Source organism: Lethenteron reissneri, chromosome 58 (genome assembly GCF_015708825.2).
Source record: "Lethenteron reissneri isolate LAM-NWPU_2019-01 chromosome 58, ASM1570882v1, whole genome shotgun sequence".
Taxonomy (NCBI): domain Eukaryota; kingdom Metazoa; phylum Chordata; class Hyperoartia; order Petromyzontiformes; family Petromyzontidae; genus Lethenteron; species Lethenteron reissneri.
This window is the reverse complement of record NC_083836.1, coordinates 7,623,216-7,650,366: the sequence shown is the minus strand read 5'-3', so window position 1 is coordinate 7,650,366 and position 27,151 is coordinate 7,623,216. Positions and strand designations below refer to the sequence as shown.

The following is a 27,151-nucleotide window of genomic DNA, read 5'->3' as shown; positions in this document are numbered from 1 at the left end:
GCAGGCGTCAGGGTCGGGATCAAACCCACAACCTCTTGTGTACCAGGCGAGGTATTTGGATCGAAACTTCGGACATCGTGCCCAACAACACGCAGAACGAGCCGCAGTAAACACATCGGAAAGCTCTACAGCACAAACTGCGAAAACCTATGCAGCAGTAACAGTAGCATCGTTCAAGGATTAATGTAAACCAACTGAAAAGCCATAAATAAGCACGCCTCCAAAAAAATAAAATGTGATGAGAGTCAGCGAAATCTCACCAGACACAATGTAACGACAACAACAACACAAACACATCGGTAACGTGGCGTCACTAGCGCATGGATCATTATTATTATTAATACGACATCACCAACAGTGATGACAGAAATGTGATGGAAGTGAATAAATAAATATATAACACGAAACTGTTTTTAATAATAAATATAATACACATAAAAATACATGCGTAATAAAAGTAAATGTAATATCATTAATAAAATCATTTTCGTTTGGAAGGCAAGAAATTAAACTCGCCAGACAAATTGTAACGGCGACATCAAAAACTGATGGGGAACTCGGCGTCCCGAACACCCGTGTCGCGATGATTATTATCACGGCATCGCCAAACGGTGGCTGCGGTGACAGTGACCACAATCAGCCGCCAATGACGACGACGACGATGACGACCCAGGGCCACCTGGCTTCCTGCCCCCAGAGCGTTTGTCTCCAACGCGATCGACACGGACGCGGGGCGCGCGGTGTGGCACACGGACCTCGTTCGAAAGCCCAAACATCACACTCAACATCCGAGGAGGAGGGCTTTGACATCCCTTTTTTTTACTTTGAAACCCCCCGCCCACCTCCTACGCATTTCACAAGTAGTACTCATCACATACCTGCATTTCCCATAAATATGCTAAATTCCTCTTGATATACAAATTATTTTGTCAAGGCGCCCTTCCCCCCTTCAAACCCAGATTAAATAGACGCTCCAAGCGTGGTGGTGTTTCATTCAGACGCTGTCTCCCCGACAGACCTGGTCTTCACCTGAGGACGGCTGCTTGCGTTGTGGCCGAAACGTCGTGAGAATTATTTTATTATGTTTTATTTGTATTATTTTATTACTTCCCTTCTACGTGACTTTACCGAAAGAACAAAGAAGATGAATCCCCCCCCCCCCAACGAAGACACTCCGACGTACCATCAACTGCATCGGAACATCGGCGTACCGATACGCACGTCTCTCTCCGTCGCGTTTCGAGGCAAACCTGAGATTGTGCACAACGCAACTCCAAAACTATTGGGACTAGATACTAAACCCACTGGAGTGTGAGCGCCTTTACAGGAGGGGTGTGGGTTGGGGTGAATATAAAAAATTAACCCGTAAAAACAAAGTTTTTCACTCTAAATCCTTTATATGCGTGGCGGCTAGAGTCCTCTCGTCCTCTGGCTTGAGATGGCTGCCACCTATGGGTCAGATGATTGTCTGCCAGCATTAAGCAATTGGTAATTAAATATTGTAAAAAATTTCCATAAACAGTGTAAAATTTAGGAAAATTTTTTTCACGAAAATTAATTGTCACGCACAACGAGTCTGTGTGGAAAGTGTCAGCTCGATTGGATCACGGGAAGTGGGTTAAAAAACGACCGAAAGATTTGCACGGTCGTAAGCAAGCAAGCAAACACGCAAGCACGCAAGCAAGTGAACTTAATATAAAGGATTTAAAAAGGACACCAATGCTCTCCTGAAGCCATCTCGTGGCTCGCAGAGCTCCACGTTGGCGCCTGGCTCACAAACGTATTCGCCATCGTACGCAGCAGCAGAGGCATCAACGAGAAGAAGGAAGAACCGGCTGCGTTGGTTACGCAGCGAACTCTGTGAGGCATCCCCGATCCTCGGGGTTACGTCAGTGAGTGTGTTGGCGACGGCGCATGCACGGACGTGGAATCCAGCAGCCAGGCGCACTCTCTCTCTCTCTGTGGTTGTGACCTTTCCCAGCCTACTCTTAGGCTTTTTCGGTAAAGTCACGTAGGTAAAAATAAATAATAATAATAAAATAAAAATAGAAATAATAATGGAAATAAAATAATAAATCACGACGTCTCGGAGGCAACACAAGTCTCCGTCATCAGGTGGGACCGTCACAGTTAAATTTACTGTATCCAGTGAGGCAAAATTCCAAGAGACGAGCTCTTAAATACAAGTTAAGGGGGGAGGACGGGGGAGGGGCTTATCTGAATGTGGTAGCCAATGAAAGGAACGTGTTGGGGGGGGGGGTGGGCGGGGCTAAAAGAGAACAATAGGCGTACAAGTCGTACCCGGTGTTGGTTGACAATCCAAATACAAAAATGAGAGTACTGGTGAACGCTAGGGATGTCAACACTCGGTAAAGTAGAATAGTACCTGTCAAATAAGATGGCCCAAATATGTGTAGTTAAGTCTTTTTTACATGGTTACTCAGTTTGTACCCATCATCACGGTTGAAGTTATGTCTGTGTTTGTATATCTGGATGGCTTTGTGTACAAACCTTTGATGGTAGCCAGAAGGTTTGCAGAGCACCTTTCCCTGCCTGTCTCTCTCTCTCTAGTTCTCTGTATACGAGCGGGATATTATGTGAGGGCAAACCTGGCGGCCGTTTTTTTTTTTTACGAGGCCCACGTTGATTCAGTGATTAAAGGAGATTCGTGAACATATCTGATGTGAAATAAAGTGGCAGAATTCCAAAATATTCGGGCCACCAATCATCTTGCGATGGCGAGATGTTAACTCCCTCGCCTGGTGTACAGGAGATCGTGGGTTCGATCCCGACCCTTACGCCTGTATATTTGGAGTTTGCATGTTCTCCCCGTGGTCGCGTGGATTTTTATCCGGGTTCTCAATGTGCGTTGAGAGTGTATGACTGCTATAAATGTCCACGTGATAAGCCACTTCGTTCACCTGCTATCATTTGTGATAGCCAGGTCGCATTTGAAAAAAATGCTGCATAGCTCAGTGGGCCTCAACCTGGTCAAATAAAATTTAAAAAATGAGTTTTGTATTTTATTATGTTTTATTTTTTTATTTTATTATTTCCCTTCTACGTGACTTTACCGAAAGAACCAAGAAGATGAATCCCTGCAGTCACGAAAGCTTTACATCGAAAAAAAAAATGAGTTTTGTAATTCTCTACAACCTCAGTTTAATAACACTGGTCAACACACTTTTTCTGGCATAAGGTATTCCAACGGGTTTAATGTAATTTTGGGGTGCTGATTCCAAATCTGGCATCAGTTTTTGTCCGTCACATCAGGTTTTTGAGATATCAAATATTGCATTTTCAATAAAAACTGCAGAAGAAAAATATTAAATAAATGTGGATATCTACATTAAATGAAATTATAAACACACTATCCTAAAAATACAGCACCATATTTAACACTTAAGCAGTCACTGACTGGCAACAACTTGCAATCATAAGTGACAGAGTTAATTTCAGGTAAAATCAATGAAAATGCGGTATGCCGATAGCATAAAAATGAGATGTGATAGAGCAAATCTGAGAACAGATTTGGAATCAGCATCCTGAAATTAGTCTAAAACAGCTGCAAAAGTCCAGGCCAGAATTTTTTTCTTTTGACCAGTGTAATTTCAAGTCGAAATAATTTTCAGTTAATAATGCACTACTGCAACGAAATGGCAACACTATGACATATCATACGAAATGTGATCCACAAATAATTGCGTTGTGCAAAACATCTTTATATTGTGAATATCATTTTCTGTTTTTATTCCATAAAAAAACGTCAATAATTAAATTGTAAAAAACTGTCATATTCCATATAATGTGCACGTAGCTAAGAATACTCCGAAGTAATTGACAGCACGATGAATCTACGATGCTTTTCGTGGTTAATTTAATGAATTCATTATTTGTTGCGCCAATGACTGCGTGTGCGTTCTAAGCGTTACCAATTGTAATGACTACTAGCCTTTTGTGAATGACAGTTGAGGAACTTTCAAGTTAATTTTGTTGTCACAGAAGTACAGTAAAGCACGTTATTTGAAACTGGCATCCTGTTTAGTTTGTTGTCCTTCCCCCACACCTCCGATTAGGTTGGCTACGTACGGTGCAAAGGAAGTTCAACATGCCTGCATATCAAAGCACATAATGCAGCAAACCACATAACACAATGACAAAAGTTATTTGAAACTGGTAATCGCGATCATAATCCTATCGTCAAATATGATATCGAATCGGGAAAATGGTATCCTGGCAACCCCACACGTTACATTGTGAAGATATTCACATGAGACGATGCATAAATGCAGAGTGTGCCAATGGTTCCAGCACTGCGTTTGCCAACCCGCCCCTGTGTCCCCATCGCTGTAACCCAAAAATATCCCACCAGGATTTATTTTAGGACGCGCCAACCTTCGGGAGGCTCAAACCTCGTGTACTTTCGTCTTTCAGACCTGGCCAGGAATTGAACCCAGGCTGCCGGGTTTGTGGTTACCGTGTGGTGCTGGCACCAAGATGCGTGGACTGACCTTGGAATGCCGGTCAGGTACGTCAGGACGTTTCGGAATTCTTCTTCAGGGATCTCCTTGAACTGAAGGAATTCTGGGAATATGAGGATTGGAGAGCCATCCCTGCTCCTCCCTCCTGCATGAATAAAAAAGAACATTGTTTTTGCAAATCGACACAAAGTCACTTACGATAATTGCTGACTTGCTTGCAATTCTGCTGTGGTGTAACGCTTAGTACACTGTGATGGAGAGCTTAATAGACCGGTTCGATCTGTACGCATGTGTGTATGAGAATAGGTTTTCCCTTTTTTTTCTGCCAACAAAACAGGTGTTAAGGTGTTAAAACACCAAACTGAAACCTTTTACAAGGAATCGTGTCTGCTTTAACCACAACACTTGTGGTCAGAATGCAAACAAAAAACACACTCTGATAATATATGCATTGTCTTTGAAACTGATTGGTCCACACCAGAGACAGCTTTCTTTTGAGCCTAGTCTCAAAACGGTGTTAGACCAGAGGACGCCAATTCATTCACTGATTTCACACTGACTATACGGTATATATCACTTGCTATGCCATGCGGATCAGACACGTAGACATTGTAATAAAAAAAAACTACTAAAAAGTGTGCAAAGAACTTGTAGAGGTGCATGCCTGGAATTACACTGAGAAACATAAAGAGGAACACTTGGATTAGAGAACATGTGCATCATCGTCATCATCATCATCATCATCTTATAATCATCCTCCTGGTTCATGTTGACTGTTAAGAATGTTGGGCCTTGAGCAGGCCACGTGATGCATGTGTGTAATGTACGTTGAACTTATTTTGCACCGTATGTAGCCAGCCGTGATAGGAAGGAAAACAAAGTCAACACAAAAAGCAGTTCTAAAGAAAGTAGTTTTCAATCTAAGATATCTGGCCAGCAGGGAAGAGTAGACCAAAATATCCTTCGGAAGAACTCTCTGGAGCTCCCTCTGGTGGCATGAGCAAGCAATTGCAGGGCTGCACCTTAACATTTCGATTTAAAGCTTTCGTGACTGCAGGGATTCATCTTCTTGGTTCTTTCGGTAAAGTCACGTAGAAGGGAAATAATCAAATAATAAAAATAAAACATAATAAAATAATTCTCACGACGTTTCGGCCACAACGCGAGCAGCCGTCCTCAGGTGAAGAACTGTCTTGCGTTGTGGCCGAAACGTCGTGAGAATAATTTTATTATGTTTTATTTTTATTATTTTATTATTTCTCTTCTACGTGACTTTACCGAAAGAACCAAGAAGATGCACCTTAACAGTTTTACCTTTTGCTGAATTGCCCTTAACATTGGCCCGTGCTTTGCCAAGTAAAATACAACTTCAACGTAAAAAAAAATATTGGCGTCGGGAATTTTTTTGTGTGTTAGTTATTTTTACACTTCCACGAGTATTCTGATGAATCATCATGATCGCCAGAGTGTAACGCTGCAGCGATGGCTGCACAAATGAGGACTGCGATGATGCTCAGTACATTGGCAACTGCTGGATGAACGCCTGCCCAAGCTGTCGCCATCTCTCGGTTGCAACGATCCATCGAGCACGTTGCACATGAGCCGATTTCATTGCTCCATCTCCACCGTGGATGGCCTCTCAGGTGTCTTCTCTTCAGTTGCCACTCTGTCATTTGTTTGAATCACCAGCCATCATGCCTTCTTGACACGTGCCCTGCCCCAACCTGCTTAGGTTTTCTCAGCGGACGTCTCTAACTTAGTTACCTTCTCTCGGCCACGCATTCCTCTTTCTGGCTCTCAGTGCAATCATACTGATGCCCTGCGTCAGTATTTTTCGTAATATATTTCCTTACGTGGTCATTGACAGAGGTGCGTAACATTACCCAAACGGGCCCTTACATGAGTACATTCATCGATGAAATGTAACAACAGAACCACGAGGGTTAGCAATGGAGCCCGTCGTCTAGCAGTGGATAGACAATGGTTAGCACTGTTCATGATGGCATACCAAATGATTGGCTTGCTAACCATTACACAAACCTGCCTTCGGACTCTTACAGCACATTGCGTGTATGTTGAACTTCTTTCGCGCCGTACGTAGCCAACCGTGCTAATCGCGCGTGCCATTTCCAGCGATGCCGTGCTTTATAGATGAAGAAGTGTTGTCGCTCACGAATGCTGCAAATGTGCGGAAAGGGGGGCTGTCATTGCAAACACCGTGAAGCATTGCGTCACTGCTGCCCGTGAGACGGGTAGAGACGCGTACACTCAGTGACCTCCGGTGCGTGTGGGATGTCATCGCGCGTGCGTTGAATGTGCACGCGTCGCGGTGCTGTGGCGATTGCTGAACGTGACGCGTGGACTGGGGTCGTTGTTCCGTAACGGTGAGCCGGGCAGTGACGGGTAAGCATTTTAGAATGGCCACAATCCGATGAGCATCTGGTGTTATTGTAATGACAATAGAGCCTGCATGCGGTGTGAAGGGACTAGTGGCCACGGGAGGTAATGACGTGGGAGTCAGCTGTGAGTGTGAGGGGACTAGTGGCCACGGGAGGTAATGAAGGGGTATCAGTTGTGAGTGCGAAGGGACTAGTGGCCACGGGAGGTAATGACAGGGGTATCAGTTGTGAGTGCGAAGGGACTGGTGGCCACGGGAGATAATGACAGGGGTATCAGTTGTGAGTGCGAAAGGACTAGTGGCCACGGGAGGTAATGACAGGGGAGTCAGTTGTGAGTGCGAAGGGACTGGGTGGCCACGGGAGGTAATGACAGGGGTATCAGCTGTGAGTACGAAGGGACAGGTGGCGACAAGAGGTAATGACAGGGATATCAGCTGTGAGTACGAAGGGACTGGTGGCCACGGGAGGTAATGACAAGAGAGTCAGCTGTGAGTGTGAAGGGACTGGTGGCCACGGCAGGTAATGACAGGGGTATCAGCTGTGAGTGTGAAGGGACTGGTGGCTACGGGAATGTTCGAGAAGGGAGCGTGGTCAGGTGACAGAAGAGGACGGTGGAGTCTGCCGGTGGAGGGAGTTTCCAGAGTCAGCGAGAATGATCGAGAAGGGGGGCGTGGCCTCGTGTCGGTATATAAGGGAGATGAGCGGGAGACTTGGGGCTGTTGCAGGGGGGGGGGGTCTCCTCCTGATGTCAAGGGAACGTGTCTTCAATAAAGTGCCATCTCAAGAGAAGTGCATCAAGTCGTCATTACGCTATCACAGACCAAATATTGTGCAGACGAACATTGGCTTGGCTCAATATCATCAAATACTAACATTCATAATTATTCTCACTTGAATACGAACAGCATTGTTATCTTATTACGGTCATCTACGTCGACATTATATGTCATCACTACCAGTGCTGGTTTAAGCTAGTGCGTGGCCTGTAGCTTATGTTATAAAGGGGCCCTACATTTGAACAAAAACACGTAATTATTAAACCACACATTTTTTACTTGCATAGTAAAGTAATCGTATTTTTTCAGTTGCTATACAGCCAGATAATACGACAAATCGCTAACCTTAAACACCCAGTCGTTCATAAAAGTCGAAGGCAGTATAGTACTATAGTAATAGAGCAAGTGCAGAATTATTGAACCGGAATTGATAGCTTGACAGCATTTAGCGCGGGGCCCTTGAAAGTGCGGGGCCCGTAGATACTACACATGTAGTAGCTACTACTTATGTAGTATGTAGTAGCTACTACAGATGTAGTAGCTACTACAGATGTAGTAGTAGCTACTACAGATGTAGTAGCTACTAGCTACTACATATGTAGTAGCTACTACTTATATAGTATGTAGTAGCTACTACAGATGTAGCTACTACATATGTAGCTACTACATAAGTAGCTACTACATATGTAGCTACTTTTGCTATGAGGATGACTCGGCACTGATCACTACTAATCTGACGAGAAGAGGCTTAGCCTGCAAAGGTGCAACTAGTTTAGGTTTATTTGTATCGACTCTTCGGTTCTTTCGATAAAGTAAAAAAACTTGCGGAGAATATAATAAGGCTGGTGCATAGATAGTGTTAGTGTTTTAAAGCAAGAGGAACACGTGCATTCGTGACGGAAGTGAGGGACATCGTATCGACTGCAGGCAACACGAGGGGGCAGCACTTTCTCACCCAACCCAGGCAGTCGCGTAAATATTTAAAATTCTCAAGAGTTGGACGTGTAGCCAAATGATGTTACGAATGAAATTGAACGCGATGCTGGTCTTATTGTGTGTTGTGTAGTCATTGGTGACTGGGCTGAGATCATCAACTTGCTGCGTTCGAGAATCCGGTTTAATCAGCGGGTGGCTGAAACATGAATTTCAACCTCGGATCTCAGTGATGCCAACTCAGCATTCCACCCTCTGAGGGGCCGTCCATAAATGACGTTACGCGATTTTGGACGATTTTTGACCCCCCCCCCTCGTCACACGGCGTCACAAAAAGTCAGACCCCCCCCCTCAAATATGACGTCACAAAGCTCTGCCCCCCCCCCCCAAAAAAAATGCTTCAAATCGCTTTAAACTGTTGTCATTGTAGTGCGTATTTAATGTGGCGCTGCACTCTGATGTTGTAGGAGAAAACATTTATTAATAAGTCTATTTAATTAAGTAGAACGTGTTGTCTATATTTATTAAAAGTTACGCATTTTGATGTGACGTCACATTTCTCAACCCCCCCCCCCCCTCGTCACACATCGTCACAAATGTCTGACCCCCCCTAGGTGCGTGACGGTCATTTATGGACGGCCCCCGAGTCAGCCGGCCACATTCTTCTCCTGGTTCTTCTCATCCTCAACCTCCTCCTAGTTCTGCCGACCATTCTGATATCCGCGTCTTCAAGGGGAGGGAGCTCAGCTTGAGCGTTAGGAGATGCATTGCTTGAGGCACGAGCACTGCTCATTGTAATCTCACGCGGTCCGTGGATCTGGCTGGCCTTTGACAAACTAGAAGAGCATCTTTCGATTTAAAGCTTTCGTGACTGCAGGGATTCATCTTCTTGGTTCTTTCGGTAAAGTCACGTAGAAGTGAAATAATAAAATAATAAAAATTGTCATATGTAAATTCCTTTGTCAAGGCGCTCTCCTCCTCTAACCCAGCTTAAATATACGCTGCCAAGCTTGGTGGTGTTCATTCGGACGCTGTCTTTCCGACAAACCTGTTCTTCACCTGAGGACGGCTGCTTGCGTTGTGGACGAAACGTCGTGAGAATTGTATTTTATTATGTTTTATTTTCATTATTTTATTATATTCCCTTCTACGTGACTTTACCGAAAGAACCAACAAGATAGAAGAGCATCGTCTGGCTGTTGGGCATAGGCGCATGCGGAGGGTGCTGGGAATGTCACGGAAAGGGTCGTGATGAAGGCACCGGGCCAGTGTTTCCAGTCGAGTCCCTTGCTCATTTAGCTCGGTCAATCAGCGGCTCGTGGCTGACCATCGAACAAAGGCGGCGGTCACCACACACAGGCATTCTTGGCTCATATTAGGTAATAATAATGGAGGGGGGGGGATGTCTATTTGGAGGACGTCATCTGCTCATGAATATTAATGAGGGGGGCTGGTCGACGTAGAGTGACGTCACGAGCGTTAAGGACATTCCTGGGTGATTATAGGAGGGATGATGAGTTCGTGTTTTTGCATGGTCATCGAACAAAGACGGTCACTGCATCGCGCGCTTTCGGATGCGCTTCTGCGGCCGTCTGGAACGCTCTTCCTTCCGATATCAGGAAGCCACTGAAGCTGTGCACGTTTAAACAAAAATATAGATTGAAAATTTATTCATTTCGAACTGCTTTTTTGCGGTTAGTTTCATGTCTTTCCCCCGCACCTTGAATTAGTACAGTTGGTTAAGGTACGGCGAGAAAAAAGATCAACATACATACTGGTGGTGATAGTGGTGATGATGTTGATGGTGGTGATGTTGTGGAGGTATTTGCATGTTCACGAAGTGGGGGTAGGTTGACATTGATGGTGATGATGGTGGTGATGATGATTCGGCTGTCTGGAACGCTCTTTCTTTCCGATATTAGGAAGCTACTGGAGCTATGCAACTTTTACATGCAAATTGAAAACTAATTTCTTTCGAACTGCTTTTTGTGTTTAGTTTGTTGTCCTTTCCCCGCACCTCGAATTCGCACGGTTGGCTACGTACGGTGCGAAAGAAGTCGCAGCATTCAGTAAGCCGTGTCGGCTGTGCCGTGGCGACTCTGGATTCGATCTTCTTGAGAAGCTTATCGGCACAACGCCTAAACCGCATCCGCGCAAATCATGGGCAGCTGATGTTGATACTTTGATGATGATGATGATGCACAAATGAAGAATGTAAAACTCTCCAGTGGTACCCGGTGACTGTGGTCACCTGGAAAAGAACTATGGAGCATAGAACGATTCAACGGCCGATTCACAAATACGAATGGGGGATCATCATAGCGATACACTCTGCTCCAACCGACACAATCATCTGGCTGTAACCGCCTACATGTAAAATTGGAGTCGTTGCTCTAAAACCAAACCAGGTAAACTCCACTTAGCTGATTAGCTCATCTCAGTGGCTTATCATCTGCGAGAATAAATAGGAGCAGCCAAATCATCTGAACGCATGTTTCTAAAAGCGGAGGGCTTTCTTTTTTTACACGCTTTTATTATTTAACTCTGTTGTTGTTGTTGTCGTATCCTCAAATCTTGTAATTCAATTTTAACCCACTTCCCAATGTGGTATCGACGGCAAACTTGGTATATTTATGTCATACTCATGATAATACTATATTCTATCATAAAAATATATATTTTATAACAATCTTTTTTATTTGTTATGCTTCGGCTTGGGTCTAATTGTCCACGCTCAACTAACGTTGGCTGTAAATCACCACGGCCCCCTTACGTTATGGAAAGCCTCGGGGCCACTTCCTGGAGTCGTGGAGTTCTTCCATTACTAGTACAGTACATTTCATTAAAGCGTGTTTTTTTAAAAGTTTTTAAAAATATTACTTAGTTTAGTTTAGTATAGCTGTTCGCCTTTTGGCGTCCTCTGGATTAACACTGTGTGAGACTAGGCTCTAAAGAAAGCTGTCTCTGGTGTGGTCCAATCAGTTTCAAAGAGAATGCATATACTATCAGATGATGTTTTTTGTTTGCATGTCCACCACAAATATATATGGTTAATGCAGACTTCATTCCTTGAAAAAAGGTTTCTGTTTGGTGTTTTAACATCTTAACAGCTGTTTTATTATATTATTTTCTTGGTTCTTTTGGTAAAGTCACGTAGAAGGGAAACAATACAATAATTAAAATATTATACAATAAAATTCTCACGACGTTTCGACTGCAACACAAGCAATCATCATCAGGTGTGAAAAACATGGCAATAAAATTAGAAAAAAGTGGCGTTTTTTTATATAACATTAGCACCACGGACAGAGATTTTGGCAGTTGTTCAGCCAAATATCTGAACTCATGTTTTATTGCCAGAAAGTATAAAACCTATTCTTATAAACTATTTTTTTATTTTATCAGGTAAGGCCCACTGAGCTATGTAGCTCTTATTCAAAAGTGACCTGGCCTTCACAAATGAGAGCTCAATGAGGTGGCTTATCATGCAGAAATGTACAGCAGCCAAATACTCCTCTTCTTGGTTCTTTCGGTAAAGTCACGTAGAAGGGAAATAATAAAATAAATAAAATAAAACATAATAAAATAATTCTCACGACGTTTCGGCCACAACAGCTGTCCTCAGGTGAAGAACAGGTCTGTCGGAAAGACAGACCTGTTCTTCACCTGAGGACGGAAAGACAGACCTGTTCTTCACCTGAGGACGGCTGCTTGCGTTGTGGCCGAAGCGTCGTGAGAATTATTTTATTATGTTTTATTTGTATTATTTTATTATTTCTCTTCTACGTGACTTTACCGAAAGAACCAAGAAGATGAATCCCTGCAGTCACGAAAGCTTTACATCGCAATTCAGCCAAATACTCTTTAACGCACGTTTCTAAACGCGGAGGGGAAAAACTCCGGAGGACCCGGAGAAAAAATCCACTCGACCACGGCGAGAGAAACACACAAACTCCAAATACACAGGCAGCAGGCATCGCCAGGGTCCGTGATCGAGCCCACGATTCCCTGCGTACCGGGCGAGGGAGTTGACATCTCGCGTCAAACGTCTCACCGGACAAGAAGGCGAATCGCGTGCAGAGGGAGTCATGCAGGTCTCTCGCCAGCAGGGGCTGCGCGTCGCGCTGCAGGAGCTCGTCTGGGTCGGCGTGGAACGAGTTGGGGAGGCGTTGGGGGTGGACACGGGGGCAGCGAGGGGACATGGGAGAGACAAAGACCCCGACAGTCAGTGGTGCGCATGGAATGGGATGTGGCACTTTGCACAGCGGATGATGTCAAAAAGCGCACCCACCAATCGCCATTATTTGGACGCACTCTCTATCAACGTTGTCATCATCGTCGTCGTGAATGTAATGCCCGGGCAAGGTATAACCGCGTTTGATAAATTTTGCGTATGAAATAAAAATGCATTCCTGCCAATCTCAATCATATCATTCTTCTTTGGCGCCGTACGAAGCCAAACCGTCAAACGTGCTAATTGGAGGTGCGGCGATCAAGGGCTTCCTATGCCTTGCTGGTCGAGAGTTGTTTTTGTTTCAATTCTTGACCATCTGGTCAGTTGGGGGCTGCTCAGAGGGTAAGGCAACACCATTTGTGATCCCACTTCACACTGAATTCAGGACCTTCTAGAGGGTTCCCAGTGTGGCAATATCCCCATCGTAAAACTAACACAAGAATATAAAAGAATAAAAATAAAACATAATTTTATTTTTATTTTATTGTATAGTTTTATTTTTATTATGTTATTATTTCTCTTCTCCGTGACTTTACCGAAAGAACCAAGAATATGAATCCCTGCAGCCACGACAGCTTTAAATCTAAAAATTGAACAGTATAGATAAACGAAATGAAAAGTATAACACAGAAGTGAGCAAAGTTCACTGACAGCTACTCGTCCAGGATAAGCGCGATGCGCTTCTAGGAATGTTTATTGTTCGTGTGCTTGCTCAGAGCTTAACAGTTCCCAAGTGGTAGCCACATTTTTAATTGGTGTGAAACCTGAGCAAATTAGACTTCTTACAGGCAGGTGATACATCAGCAGCGCTGCCACATCACGGCTTTGTCATCATGCTAAGACATCAATCCATGTGTTCTCGCTGACAGGTTTTGTTCTCGCTTAACAGTGCAATACCCTTGTCAGTAAAAAAACATGAAGCGTTTGCTTTCATCGACAACGCAACTTGCCCCACGCTCTCTTGAAACGTCTTAAATAATAATATGATCATCAAATGATCATTGTCATCATCATTCATGATATCAATGCAATATTAATCATGAATGCTATCTGTGCCTCCATCATCGCCATCATCATCATCACATGTATTCATCATAGCTATGCCATCATCGTTAATCTAAATTGTCATCATCATAAAATTTGACTCAAACTTGTCTTTATCTGACAAGGTAAGTCCCACTGAGCTTTACAGCTAATTTTCAGAAGCGACCTAGCCACAAATGATAGCTCAACGTAGTGGCTTATCATGTGGAAATGTATAGCAGCCAACTTCTCTACACACGTGTGTTTCTTAACGTGGAGGAAAACAACCAAAGAGCCTGGAGATAAATCCACACGACAACGGGGAGAAGATACACACTTCAAATACGCAGCCGTCAGGGTCGGGATCGAGCCCAAGACCTCCTGTATACCAGGCGAGGTAGTTAACATCTCACCACCGTGGCACCAATATTATACGTGGCGTGTTGTTGCTCCCTTCGTTTGATATTCCCACTGCATTCTGGGTTATCGAAAGCAATGAAAAATGCTTCCGAAAAAATGTATGCATGTCATCACCAATGACATCATCAGCTTCTTATTATTCTTCATCATCATCAATGCCACTTTTATCATCACATATGTCATCACTGTATAATCTAACACTTGGAGAAATCTGCTCCATATTATTTAGAAGTCTGAGTGGAACTTTTAATCCATTTAACTGATGGCCCCGTGTCAACCTTCGATTTTTAATTCGCGGACCGTCATGCGATGGAAAACATATTTAGACAGCAACTCACAACAAAACTATCTTCATCTGCAAAAACTCAACGCGTTCATCAATAAAACTGTGCCCATCCAGCAGTGGATTGAGAAAACATGAGCTGACGTGTACAGTGAGAGTGGGGGGGGACGTCAACGCGAGATAAACCATCACAAAGGCAAACGTAAAAATCTTGAACAAAAAAAGCCAGTGTTATTAAAATGAATCAATAGTTCATTAATTTATACTTTTCGAAGGCATTTTATTTGCAACTACCGTATATTTTCAGTCTTGGAAAACCACTGCACCCACATCGATTTTAACATTTCCCCTTCAAGTGACCTCATTTCAGCCACCGCTAATGACAATATCTCACTGCCGCAAGCCTTGCAGAAGTCCCGCACGGCACAATTATCGCGAGCTACGTGTTTAATTAGCACCAATTAATTTTAGCTTCTTTTCACATATAGCAACCAAAACGGCTTCATTTCAACCTCCCTTTATCGAACTTCTGCCTCGGTGTCTCACACCAAGACGTTGGCAAAACGAGCACCACTGGTGTAAAGTCAACAGGGTGGACTTGCCCTTGCCATAGAAATGTGGAGTTTTTTGCCACTAGCTCAGGGCTGCTCGAGTAAATAAGCACCGCCACCCCCCAACCCATTATTTATTTCGATGGGAAACGCTTTTATTGACTTCCGGCCAAACAAGTCGACTGACTCGAACTTAGACCAGCGTTGACATGCTCTGTACATGACTACTGCTCTACCACCTTCCGATGAGCACCCGCTGTACCACCACTCTCGAGTCAGAGAGCAATCCTGGACGATGACGCCACAGAACTTACCTCGAAGTCATTACAAAGTTCACACGATGAGGCACATTTCAACGAGTTGCGCGTCACTTTGAGGAAGCCATTGGGAGCTAAGCACTTTTAAGTCATCTAGAGTGAAAACGAATTTCTTGAAAACTGCTTTTTTGTGTTTAGTTTTTCTTGCCCTTCCCCCGCACCTCCGATTAGCACGGTTGGCTACGTACGGTGCGAAAGAAGTTCAACACACATACTCAACAGGATTACGGTTCGCATGGACTTCACTCATTGTTTCCTCCACCCGTGTACCAGACTGACCGCCACGATGGCGAGATGTTAACTGCCTCGCCTGGTCTACAGGAGGTTGTGGGTTTGATCCCGACTCTGACGCCTGCTGCAGATTTGGAGTTGGCATATTCTCCCCGGGGTCACGTGGATATTTCTTCGGGTCCTCTAGTTTTTCTCCGAACATTCAAAATCAACATTCGTTGAGAGTATTTGGCTGCTGTAAACTTCCACACAATAAGCCGCTTCGTTGTGAAAGCCAGGTCGCTTCAGAAAAAGAGCGAAATTGCTCAGTTGGCCTTACCTGCTAAAACATGTATTTCGTCTCATCCGTGCTGTGTTCAACTACCACACACTGCAGGTTAAGACACTTTCTCTTCATATTATTCTTTCCTCGCACTCCCCCGTTTTGCAATTCTCTAACCTTCATTAATTTGAGAAACATCAACTCGTCATATTCTTTGGGTCTTTCGGGAAAGTCACGTGACTTTACCGAAAGACCCAAAAGCTTTTAAGTCAAGAATCAACTCGTCAGTGACATGACATCCCTCAACAAATGCTGGACATTTGGCGTTTTGCAGCTGCGATTTCAAAAGATCCCCAAAAAAATTCTGCCATAAAGAAATAAACATCGTGCAATTATTTCCCTGCAGTGCTTTTAGATCACACGTTAAGTTTCTGTACAAATAGCAGACACTGTGGTAATCTTATTTTGATGGATGTCTTTATGAACGTCAAGATATATCTCCATTGTGGACCCTCCAGAGTCGTGCCATCACCTTTGCGATCGAGATTAACCGTGGAAATGACGGAGCTAAATCTCAAGATTCAGCACTGACGGTGCAATATATGCTGCAATATGAACCTTATGAATATATGTAAACGAAAAAAAATCACACGGAGCGGTTTTTTTCGTGCAATAATTGGCGACACGGTTGAAGACAATGAACTTGCCAAATGCTACTTTAATTCCAGGTTTCATGTCGGGGTGGCTGAAACCTACATTTAAATCCTAGATGGTAACTTTTGACAGCCCCAAGAGATAGTCAGAAATACACCCGATTAGCACGGTTGGCTCTGTACGGTGCGAAAACAGTTCGATACACATACATACCAGTGGCGGCTCCTGCAAAATCTCTCAGGGGGGGCAAATGTCTGGATGATTGATAAGGATAAGGTCCACCCATGCAATGGATAAATTAACTGCTTAAGCATGTAAAGGCAACTTCACTTCTTAATATTAATGAAAAATAAAGTGACTCTTACAATACATCTTGTTTGTTTCTATACTCACTATTAATACAATCCACTCAAGTTTCTTTTATTAAAGATTCCACTAGGTGGCGACAAATTATATTGTTGGATGAAACGTGCTTACGTATGATGACGTAAGCACGTTAGGGCGAGCCCTCCCGGAAGCCATAGAGAATGCATTGCAGTGCCCCCCGGTCGAAAAAAAAACATCTTTGAATGTAAGTCTATGGGGCCACTCGGGGCGATTCTCAGCCGGAGTGAAATCGCCCAAAAAGAGGCGGTACTCCACAGAACGTGACATGACGCTGATTGGACTATATCCAGAGGCACAGTGATGGCTAGCATGACTCTAATGAAGAAACCGCCCCTGATACATACAGAACCAAGGGTCTCAGCAATTCCCATCCTACCACCTTCCAATGTTAGTTGTGCTTTATGCCCATTTCAAACCTTGTGCTCCCATTAACATGCTAAACTCTCTTTAACATGCTAATTTTCACCTGGCAGCCCTCTGATTGATGGAAAACCAACCTCCGTCGGGTTGGCTGTCCACCACTTACATTATCATTGGCTGCTGACATTTGGTCTACGCCCATTTCAAACCCTTACAAACAGTTTGCCTTGGAAGCTAACCCCCCCTTTTCCTGAAGATGACCGCTTGTGTTGCGATCGAAATGTCCTAGTTTTTTGTTATTTGTTGTTATTTTCTTTGAACCTATCTACGTGACTTTACCGAAAGACACCGAAGAATATGAATGCCAGCTCAGTATGTCTGACATAATCTCAGGTTTTTTTGGTAAAGTCACGTAGGTAAAAAAATTAAAAAGTAAAATCTCTCATTTACTTGATACAGCTGTCGTGGCTATGACGGTACCACCTGAAGACGGAAGCTTGTGTTGCCTCCGAAACGTCGTGATTTTTATTTTATTTTACTTTTTAATGTTTTTACCTACGTGACTTTACCGAAAAAACCTAAGAATATGAATCATTGCAGTCACGAAAGCTTCAAATCTAGAATGACATAATCTCCCTGAGAGACACGGCTTAGCGGCAGTGCATTCGCTGCTGGTTGTAGAAGTTCATGGTTCTAACGCAGCAGCCGCCCTCGTTATTACTGCCGGTGCATTCACCATGATGCTTCTCACAGTCGATATCAAAGATCCTGTTCTACGTCGTTCGAAAAAGCAGGCCATTGCGTGCCGGAGTCGTGGTCCAAGTTTTCAAAAGTACCCGCAAGTTACTCAATTGGAACACACAAGAAAAAATCATCGCCCGCAAATTCGAAAACCCAGGCCATCCTGGATCAGAGGTCGCAACCGGGCACCCGATACCCGTACCCTACCCGATACCCGGCTACCCGTACCCGGCCGGGTACGGGTACGGGTACCCGTTTGCGACCCTGGTGCGGCCGGGTACAGGTAAGGGTAGGGAATCAAAACCCGTTTGCGACCTCTGTCCTGGATAAACAAATTGAAAATGATGAACAACAACCCCACCCCACCTGGTTGATTACGTTCTTCCTGAGAATGCATTCTCAGGAAGAATGTAATCAACCAGGTAGGGTGTTGACTGTTATGTTATCCGACTCTCTGTTGTATTACATTACATTTCTAAGTATACTAGATTTGTGTTTCTATTTCATGTATACCTGATGATGATGATTGCTTGTGTTGCAATCGCAACGTCGTATGCTAGTATTTAATTTATTATTTTATCTTTATATGCGACTTTACCGAAAGAACCATAGAGTCATTCCTGCAGTCACGAAAGCTCCAAATTAAGTTTTAACACCCCCCCCCCCCCCCCCCCCCCAGACTCTCGGCATGTCCAGGCCACAGTCTCTCATTGCCGCAGCCGTGATGATCGTCCCTCTCCTGGGCCAGCCGGCATCGCGGGGCCTTACTTTGGGCGAGGACCTCCAGCAGAGAGCTGTCGCACAGGTGCTGGTGGTACGACTCCATCTCGGCGAGCGTGATGAAGCCGGTGCTGCGGGCGGGCCGGTCGAGCTGCCGGTGGCGGCGACGCGGAGGCTCCTGGCTCGCAGAGAGGACCGGCGCGGCGCACCACGGGACGGTGGCGAACTTGTGCGACGGCCACTCCATCTGGCGCCCTTCGTCTTCCCGCAGCGTCGCCCGGCGTGCACCGACCCTTGAACCCAAGACCCCCCCCTCACCTCTCCAGCCTCCCCACCCCCCGATGAAGAAATTTGGAATTTCTGCCACTGGCTTTTAGCATTGCCGTCAAGTTTGTTCCTTTATTTGTTTTTGTATTTATTTGTTTTTGTATTATCACAAAGAGAAGTTTGCTTTCAGGCCGATTATTTCACGGAATCTTCATTCGCGCCTAACACGTCTCTCTTGATGCTGTTGCACGCGTACTTACGGCCCTGCTGCCACGGGGTAACGGTTTCACGACCGCCGCGCCGGGAGATCGGCGAGCCGGTTGAAATAAATTAATAACCCCCCACCTCTGACCACCCAGCAATGTAAATGGGCCACAGCACAACGGTTCATCAGAGTGGTCAATTCAATCGGCAGGGTGCGTGTGGTGGGGTAACACGTGGGTTACTCACACTTCTTCCAGAACGTCTGGCTAGCTCCGAAGAGTGGGCCAGAAGGAGGCCCCTTCCGCTAGCAGTGGCGTGTGTGGGCACTTGCAGGGCTGCGCCTTTACCTCGACTTGTTTTCCGTTTGCTACAGGGTACTACGCTTCGCTGGGTTTCCACTTGGGTGACTCAGGTCTCGCTTGACAAAAGAGAATGTTGGTTTCCAGGTTATAATAATAGTCATTATTATTGTATTATTTGACGTTGACCTACCGCTATGGATTTTACAATCAAACTCGAGGTTTGTAATTTATGTATTTATATAACGGTATGCCCCTGGCTATGAAGCTACGTTGAATTTTGAGAATTATCACTTTGTACTTTTAACCATTGCTGACATCTGCTAATGAATGCTATCGTTGGGATACACATTTCACAGCATTCAGAGGCCTACTTTTCTTTCAGCAGTGAAATTTAGTAACACCATCGAGCGCCGCTCTCATAGCTTTTTGCTGCAAACCCATAGAGATCAATTACATTTAAAACCAGTCGAGTACAACTGCATGTGCTTATACGTGCGGTTAAATGCAAAACTAGCGGACGTTCTCATAACCCCCTTTTGTAGAGGCACCTTGGGCTTCCACACGAATACACATTAAATCCACTGTCTTTAAACTCGCGTCAACCACACAGCCGTGGGCAGCAATAAAATCTCATCATCTGCTAAAAATGCCCCGACAAATGTCACGTCATAAATGGCACTGGGTCAGAGGCCATGGATATTTCATTTAGCCGAGGTTACGGAACGATACAAATGACATTTACTTACAATAAAGGGGTCTTCAAATTCCCAATGTCAGCGCAAGCATTTGAATCGATTCAGCCATACAGGTGTGATAACACTGAGTGTCTATAAATAGAAAAAAATATTTACTAAAATGTAATAGTCTTGTTAAAAAAGGTGTACTATGTATGTGTATATACTGTACATTAAATGGAATATTAGTAACCACTAGCAACCCCTAGAGTCCCTTGTGGCTCCAAGCTCCCTCGTGAGCCCCCTTCTTAGGGATCCCTCGTGGCTCCAAGCCTCCAAGCGAGCCCCTTCCTGCCCCCAATGCTCGACAGCAACGGTGGATCCGATGCCGGCCACGCGGCCCCTGGCCAACCCTCGCCTCGACCTTCGTCTTGACCCTCGTCTTGACCTTTGTCTCGTCCCTCGCCCCCTCGGCCAACCGGGGGGGGGGGGGGGGCTCCTTTATTCAGCGACGCCGCTCACGGCAAGAGAACGCGGCAGACAAGAAGCGGCCTTCTCCTTTTCGGTGACGGCAGCAGCAACGGCAGCTCTTTCCCCCCTGGGCAGCGAGGTTAGCTTCCAGGTCGTCTTCAGCTGGAAGCACGCGGAAGGTCGTAGAGTGGCCAGGGCAGCCCTTTTCTGAGATGCTCAAATCCGCATCCACTTTAACAAGGCTGAATATTTTTCGATTTAAAGCTTTCGTGACTGCAGGGATTCATCTTCAGGCTGAACATTCCAGGGTCCGGTATTTCTCGTTCGTCGAATGCCGCGGTTCATTAACCGCAAATAAAAAGACTCCAGTCCTGTCAAAAAGCTTGCTTCTGATTACAAGTGTCCTCAACCCAGCGCTTCAGAGTTGACGTTCTCCAGCACCGACAACTTTCACGTGAACTTCACAGCCACACGGACCTTTCTCTGGAGTCCACACGTCCAATGCAGTTCTCGGTGTTGGTTTCATTCAATGACCACGCTGCGCATTCAATATACGAAAGAAAGTGCGTGTATATAGCGTTCCAGCACATCGCTTATTCTCCGGTGAATATGAATCGGTGGGGGGGGGGGGGTGAATAATCCTCACGCTCACTGACGAGACGTAGAACAAACAGCCGCCACCGTCAACCGGGACAGTGAACACGACGTAGGCACTCTCCAGTATCTCAAACAAAACGCGACGACGCTCCTCTTCATCGAAAACAAAAAACGGAGACTCCACAAATGGCCTTGAAGGGCACGGCAGCCAACGCAGCAGCGGCTGACGCTGGCCTCCGTGTAACGAGCAAGTGCCCGCTCTGCCTTATCCCGCGGAAATCTGCCTCGCTCGCTCGCTAAATATACCATTTAAGTCCTTGCCTGAGCCAGTCCTTCCAAAGAGAATCAGGACAATTACAGTGGCTTAATCGGCCGAGCGTGCCACGGTGAATGATGCCTTTGAGCTGGGGGTCAACGTGACACGAGCGGTTATGGTGACACCGATAACCGCAGAGGAGTAATATGGCAGGAATGGCCGTTAGTTTTCCAGGAAAGTCAAGATCTTCCAAAAAGTCTCCACAGTGCCCGGTTCACCCGAAGCTACAAGTCTCGGGGATCTCTGTAACGTCCACTGTGAAGAAGATGCCGCACGCATTTGTATGGTCAACGAAACACCACCGCGGTACTAAGCAGGGCAGCCTGCTGGGCTCGAACCACAAACCTCTGCAACAAGAAGTGAATGCGCTTCCGCTGGGCCGCGTCACTGCCACGCTCAGGAATTGTTAGATCGTAGCAGCTGCAGGACTGTACTAGATGGTAGTGATTTGATCGGCTGTCTTATATCTTCTTTCGTATGGATTCATAGCAACAGATTAAAGATGTAATTACACGCTTTTATTTAACTCACTCTGTCTGTTGTTGTTGTCATTGTCGTTGTTGTATCCTCAAATCTTGTAACTCAATTTTAACCCACTTTCCAATGTAGTATCGACTGCAAACTTTGTATACTTATGTCATACTGATGACAATACTATATTCTATCATAAAAAATATTTTTTTTTTCATTTTTTTACATGTTATGTTTCGGCTTGGGTCTAATTGTCCACGGTCAACTGACGTTGGCTGTAATTGGCCACGGTCCCTTACGTTATGGCAAGCTTCGGGGCCACTTCCTGGAGTCGTGGAGTTCTTCCATTACTAGTACATTTAAAAAAAGCGTGTTTTGAAAAAAGTTTTTTAAAATATTACTTATTTATTTTAGATTTGTTATCCACTGAATTGTCTGTTCAGAAGCAGCGTGGATCTCGTCCGTTTCCTCCTTTAAAGGAGTGAAGACAGCAGCAGCAGCAGCGGCAGAGTGGTTGTGATGCGGTCGATGGTTTGGGATTCGTGGCCACACTCACAGGCCGCTGAATCTTTGATGCGCCATTTGTGCATCGGGTGATGGTCGACCATTGGCGGCATGGAAGGTTCAAACCATGAGGTTCGACGGTAGGGCCCTGTATGAGATATTTTATTTTTGACGTCGGCCGCATATATTATGCATATTGACGATTGTGACTGATGTTTATTTATAATGATGCTCCTTCAGGGCATAGACAGTGACATGTTGCACAAATGTAGCCTAATTTCAGGAAAGCCTCACGCAATATTTAGATCAAGGTCTCCAAAGATGCCACGGTGGCGAGATGCTAGCTACCTTGCCTGGTATACGGGAGGTCGTGGGTTCAATCCCGACCCTGGTGCTGGTATATTTGGAGTTTGCGTGTTCTCCCCATGTTCGTGTGGATGTTTTCCTCCGCGTCCTCCGTTTTTTTTTCCTCCGCATTTGGAAACGTGCGCTAACATTATTTGGCCGCAACTAACTCTGCATGCTTTGTTGAGCTATAACACTGGTCTACACACTTTTTCTGGCATAAGGTATTCCAACGGTTTTAAGGTAATTTTGGGGTGCTGATTCCAAATCTGGCAGTTTTTGTCTATCACATCAGGTTTTTTGAGATATAAAATATTGCATTTTCAATAAAAACTGCAGAAGAAAAATATTACATAAATGTGAATATCTACATAAAATTATATTATAAACACACTAGCCTAAAAATACAGCACCATATTTTAACACTAAAGCAGTCACTGACTCGCAACAACTTGCAATCATAAGTGACAGAGTTAAAAAATGAGATGTGATAGAGCAAATCTGAGATCTGCACCCTGAAATTAGTCTAGAACAGCTGCAAAAGTCCAGGCCAGAAAAAAATGGATTTTTTTGTTGTTGACCAGTGTAATTTGTGGCCAGGTCTGCACGTGCTGGAGAAGAGAGCCGTCACATGGCTCTGTGTCTACAAGGGCTGGCGCACACGCACACAGAATATCTACATCCATATGTATTTATTTTTAAAAATGCATTTATTGCGTATCTGGTGCTCTATTTGTGTGAAGGTCATGTGCAAAAGCATTCGCTGCATACAATTTGAAAGCAGGTAACAGCACTTTGAGATCGGATGTCTCCAGTTTTAAGGGTGGCCTTGGCCTTTGGATTCCGTGAGGCTTTCCTGAATGAGGCTATGTTTGCGCAAACTGTCACCGTCTCGCCCTTAAGGATCATCATCTTCATAAATTACATCAGTCACAATCGTCAATATGCATACGAAGCGAGACGTAAGTGCACCGTATATTGCTGAATGTTTTATTTTTCATCAAATGTTCTCTAAGCGTCATGAACTGCGCATGAAATATCTTGCAAGTGACCCTCCCCGCCCCCCCTTGCCCGCACCAGGGGGCACCTTTTCCCCACCAACCCGGACGCAGCGAAGAATTCTCGTTACGCAACAGTCGAACCCAGAGGTCGCAATCGGGTACCCGATACCCGTACCCTACCCGATACCCGGCTACCCGTACCCGGCCGGGTACGGGTACGGGTAGGCCGTGAGTCACTGGTGAGTAACCATTTGTCACTCATTTCCCAACGTCTTGTCTCTTCTCACAATTCAAGTTCCTAGAATCAACCCACCCGCGCCTGCAACATGGCTTCATCCCAGAGGTCGCAATCGGATACCCGTACCCTACCCGATACCCGGCCGGGTACGGGTAGCCGGGTATCGGGTAGGGTACGGGTACCCGTTTGCGACCCTGGTGCGGCCGGGTACGGGTACGGGTAAGGAATCAAAACTCGTTTGCGACCTCTGGTCGAACCCCAACGTACAATTTCAGAGCTGGGAATTCGTGCCAATTTTAATGCACGAGCAAATGGAACACGACGTCTTTGTCTCGTGCTCTCTTCGGTGGCTGAGCTGAGACCACCAACTCGCTACACTTGGGAACCGGCTTAATCACGTGCGATTTGAAACCCAGGCATTGAACCAAGCAGTGCGCTCTGAGCCGCCCGGAGACCTATTAAACAGGAGTATATCACTGGTCAACAAAAAAAACATTTTTTTCTGGCCTGGACTTTTGCAGCTGTTTTAGACTAATTTCAGGGTGTTGATTCCAAATCTGATCTCAGATTTGCTCTATCACATCTCATTTTATGCTATCGGCATACCCCATTTTAATCGCTTTTACCCGAAATTAACTCTGTCACTTATGATTGCAAGTTGTTGCGAGTCAGTGACTGCTTTAGTGTTAAAATATGGTGCTGTGTTTTTAGGAAAGTGTGTTTATAATATCATTTTATGTAGATATCCACATTTATTTAATATTTTTCTTCTGCAGTTTTTATTGAAAAAGCAATATTTGATATCTCAAAAACCTGATGTGACAGACAAAAACTGAAGCCAGATTTGGAATCAGCACCCCAAAATTACATTACAACCGTTGGAATACCTTATGCCAAAAAAAGTGTGTTGACCAGTGATATATTCAATCAGGGCTGGGTAAATGTGCAGCATCCCTGTACTTAAAGCCCCATGACCCGCCAATGAAGCTCTGCCACAATAACTGCAGAGCGGGTTCAGCAAGCTGCAGTTAATGGGCAGCTCAGCTCCCTGGCTACTAGAACGGGAAGCTCTGCGCTCTTGGCTGGGAATGCCCTCTGGACCAGTTGGCACGTGACGACCTAAACACGGAAGAGAGGCGTGCAGTGAGCAGCATCTCTCGCGTCGGTCGACTTCAGGGCTATGTTTTTATGTTTCTAATTTTTACACGCTTTCTATTAACTCACTCTGTCTGTTGTTGTTGTTGTCGTATCCTCAAATCTTGTAACTCAAGTTTAACCCACTTCCCAATGTGGTATCGACTGCAAACTTGGTATACTTATGACATACTGATGACAATACTATATTCTGTCCTAAAAAATAAACAAGAACATTTTAAACGATCTTTTTACACGCTTTTTATGAACTCACTCTGTCTGTTGTTGTTGTTGTATCCTAAAATCTTGTAACTCAATTTTAACCCACTTCCCAATGTGGTGTCGTCTGAAAACTTGGTGTACTTATGTCATACTGATGACAATACTATATTCTATCATTAAAATTAAATGAAAATATTTTTAAACATTTTTTTTTACGTTATGTTTCGGCTTGGCTCTAATTGTCCACGCTCAACTAACGTTGGCTGTAAATCACCACGGTCATTTACGTTGTGGCAAGCTTCGGGGCCACTTCCTGGAGTCGTGGAGTTCTGCCATTACGAGCACGGTACATTTCATTAAAGCGTGTTTGTAAAAAAAGTATTTTTAAATATTACTTATTTCTTTTCGAATGATTTAACGTTACAAAAGTAACCCGTTTTAGCTTGGGGTAGTATAAACTGACTCGAATATTTGTTAAATCGAGTTAAATTCATGATTTTTCTGCTTCCCTCCAGCTAGAGTTACCACCTTTTTCCACAGTCCAAATCCAGACATAATTCTCACTCAGCCTCGGTCTATTATAACTCTGCAGTGCACTGTAATATAGTTCAACACAATACCACCAAATCTGGGGGAAATCAATTCCCGTTATCCGTACACAGATGCCAATTTCCAGACTCTGAAAGTGGAGATAGGTGGCAGCCCCTTCCTCCAGCCGTTCGAGACAAGGGAGGATGTAACAATAAGGAAGATGGAGCGACAAGAACCGAACTGTTATCCCATCATCATATTAGAGTAAGCACACAACACGTACAATTCGAGTACGACGTTTAGCCGGTCATTACAACCAGCATCATCAGGCGGACAGCCTTACTAATTGGCTGCGTCGGCAAAACGTCGTCCTCGAATTGTAAATCTTGTGGGTTTACTTTCCAACACACCGGTGTGCTGAACTAGTAACGAATTCGCATGTTTTGTTGTCGTGACAAACCTTACTGGTTGGCTGTGTCTGGTGATGGCGGGTTAACGACACATTTATACTTTACACGCTCTAACCCAAAAACCTCATTTGTAGCTAGTGCTGATGATAACACATCACACCGGCCATCAATGTCTCCCCAGTGCTGATGATAAACACACTCCGCCGAGAACTAACTTGAGGCCGAGTTGACCTAGGGGAAGGCCGAGGACAAGCTCGGATACCACTGACATCAGCTAAGTCAGCTGTGGTCAGGAATCAAACTCACGTAAACCCGGTTCGCGGCACGGTGCATTCACCATCGCAAAGCAAAGCCTGCTCCCCACTCACAAACACACACATTCACGCACGCACAAGAACATTCGCTTGTAGAGGACAACGCGGACGCATAATCCACAGTGCTGTGTGTCACCACTCCCCATCCACCCACCCTGAGCCTTGCCTATGCTAATGAGCATTTGTCCCTGCAGATGCCTGACACAATCACAGAGAGGTCGTTATTTTCAGAAAAGCTAAGCGGGGAATTTGAGCCTGGATAGTGCTTGGATGTGTGACCACCGAGACAAGAGGCGGCTGTAGTGGGCGATGTGGGCGGCAGAGGGCAGTAGCAGCACCATATAGACTCTACCACCACGTCGCCAACCCACAACGACC

General features: G+C 44.9%; 1 protein-coding gene across 6 annotated transcripts in view; it reads right to left on the bottom strand.

Annotated features, from left to right (window-relative positions):
* The window catches only part of LOC133357615 (guanine nucleotide exchange factor DBS-like), a 198,514-nt gene that overhangs the window by 160,770 nt on the left and 10,593 nt on the right, over positions 1-27,151 (bottom strand). For all 6 annotated transcript variants that reach the window (XM_061575651.1, XM_061575648.1, XM_061575649.1 and 3 more), the window contains exons 2-3: positions 12,644-12,727; positions 4,512-4,626 (exon numbers count right to left, since the gene is read on the bottom strand). In XM_061575651.1, coding sequence (XP_061431635.1) covers positions 4,512-4,626; positions 12,644-12,727 — 199 coding nt within the window. The remainder of the gene's footprint in view (positions 1-4,511; positions 4,627-12,643; positions 12,728-27,151) is intronic.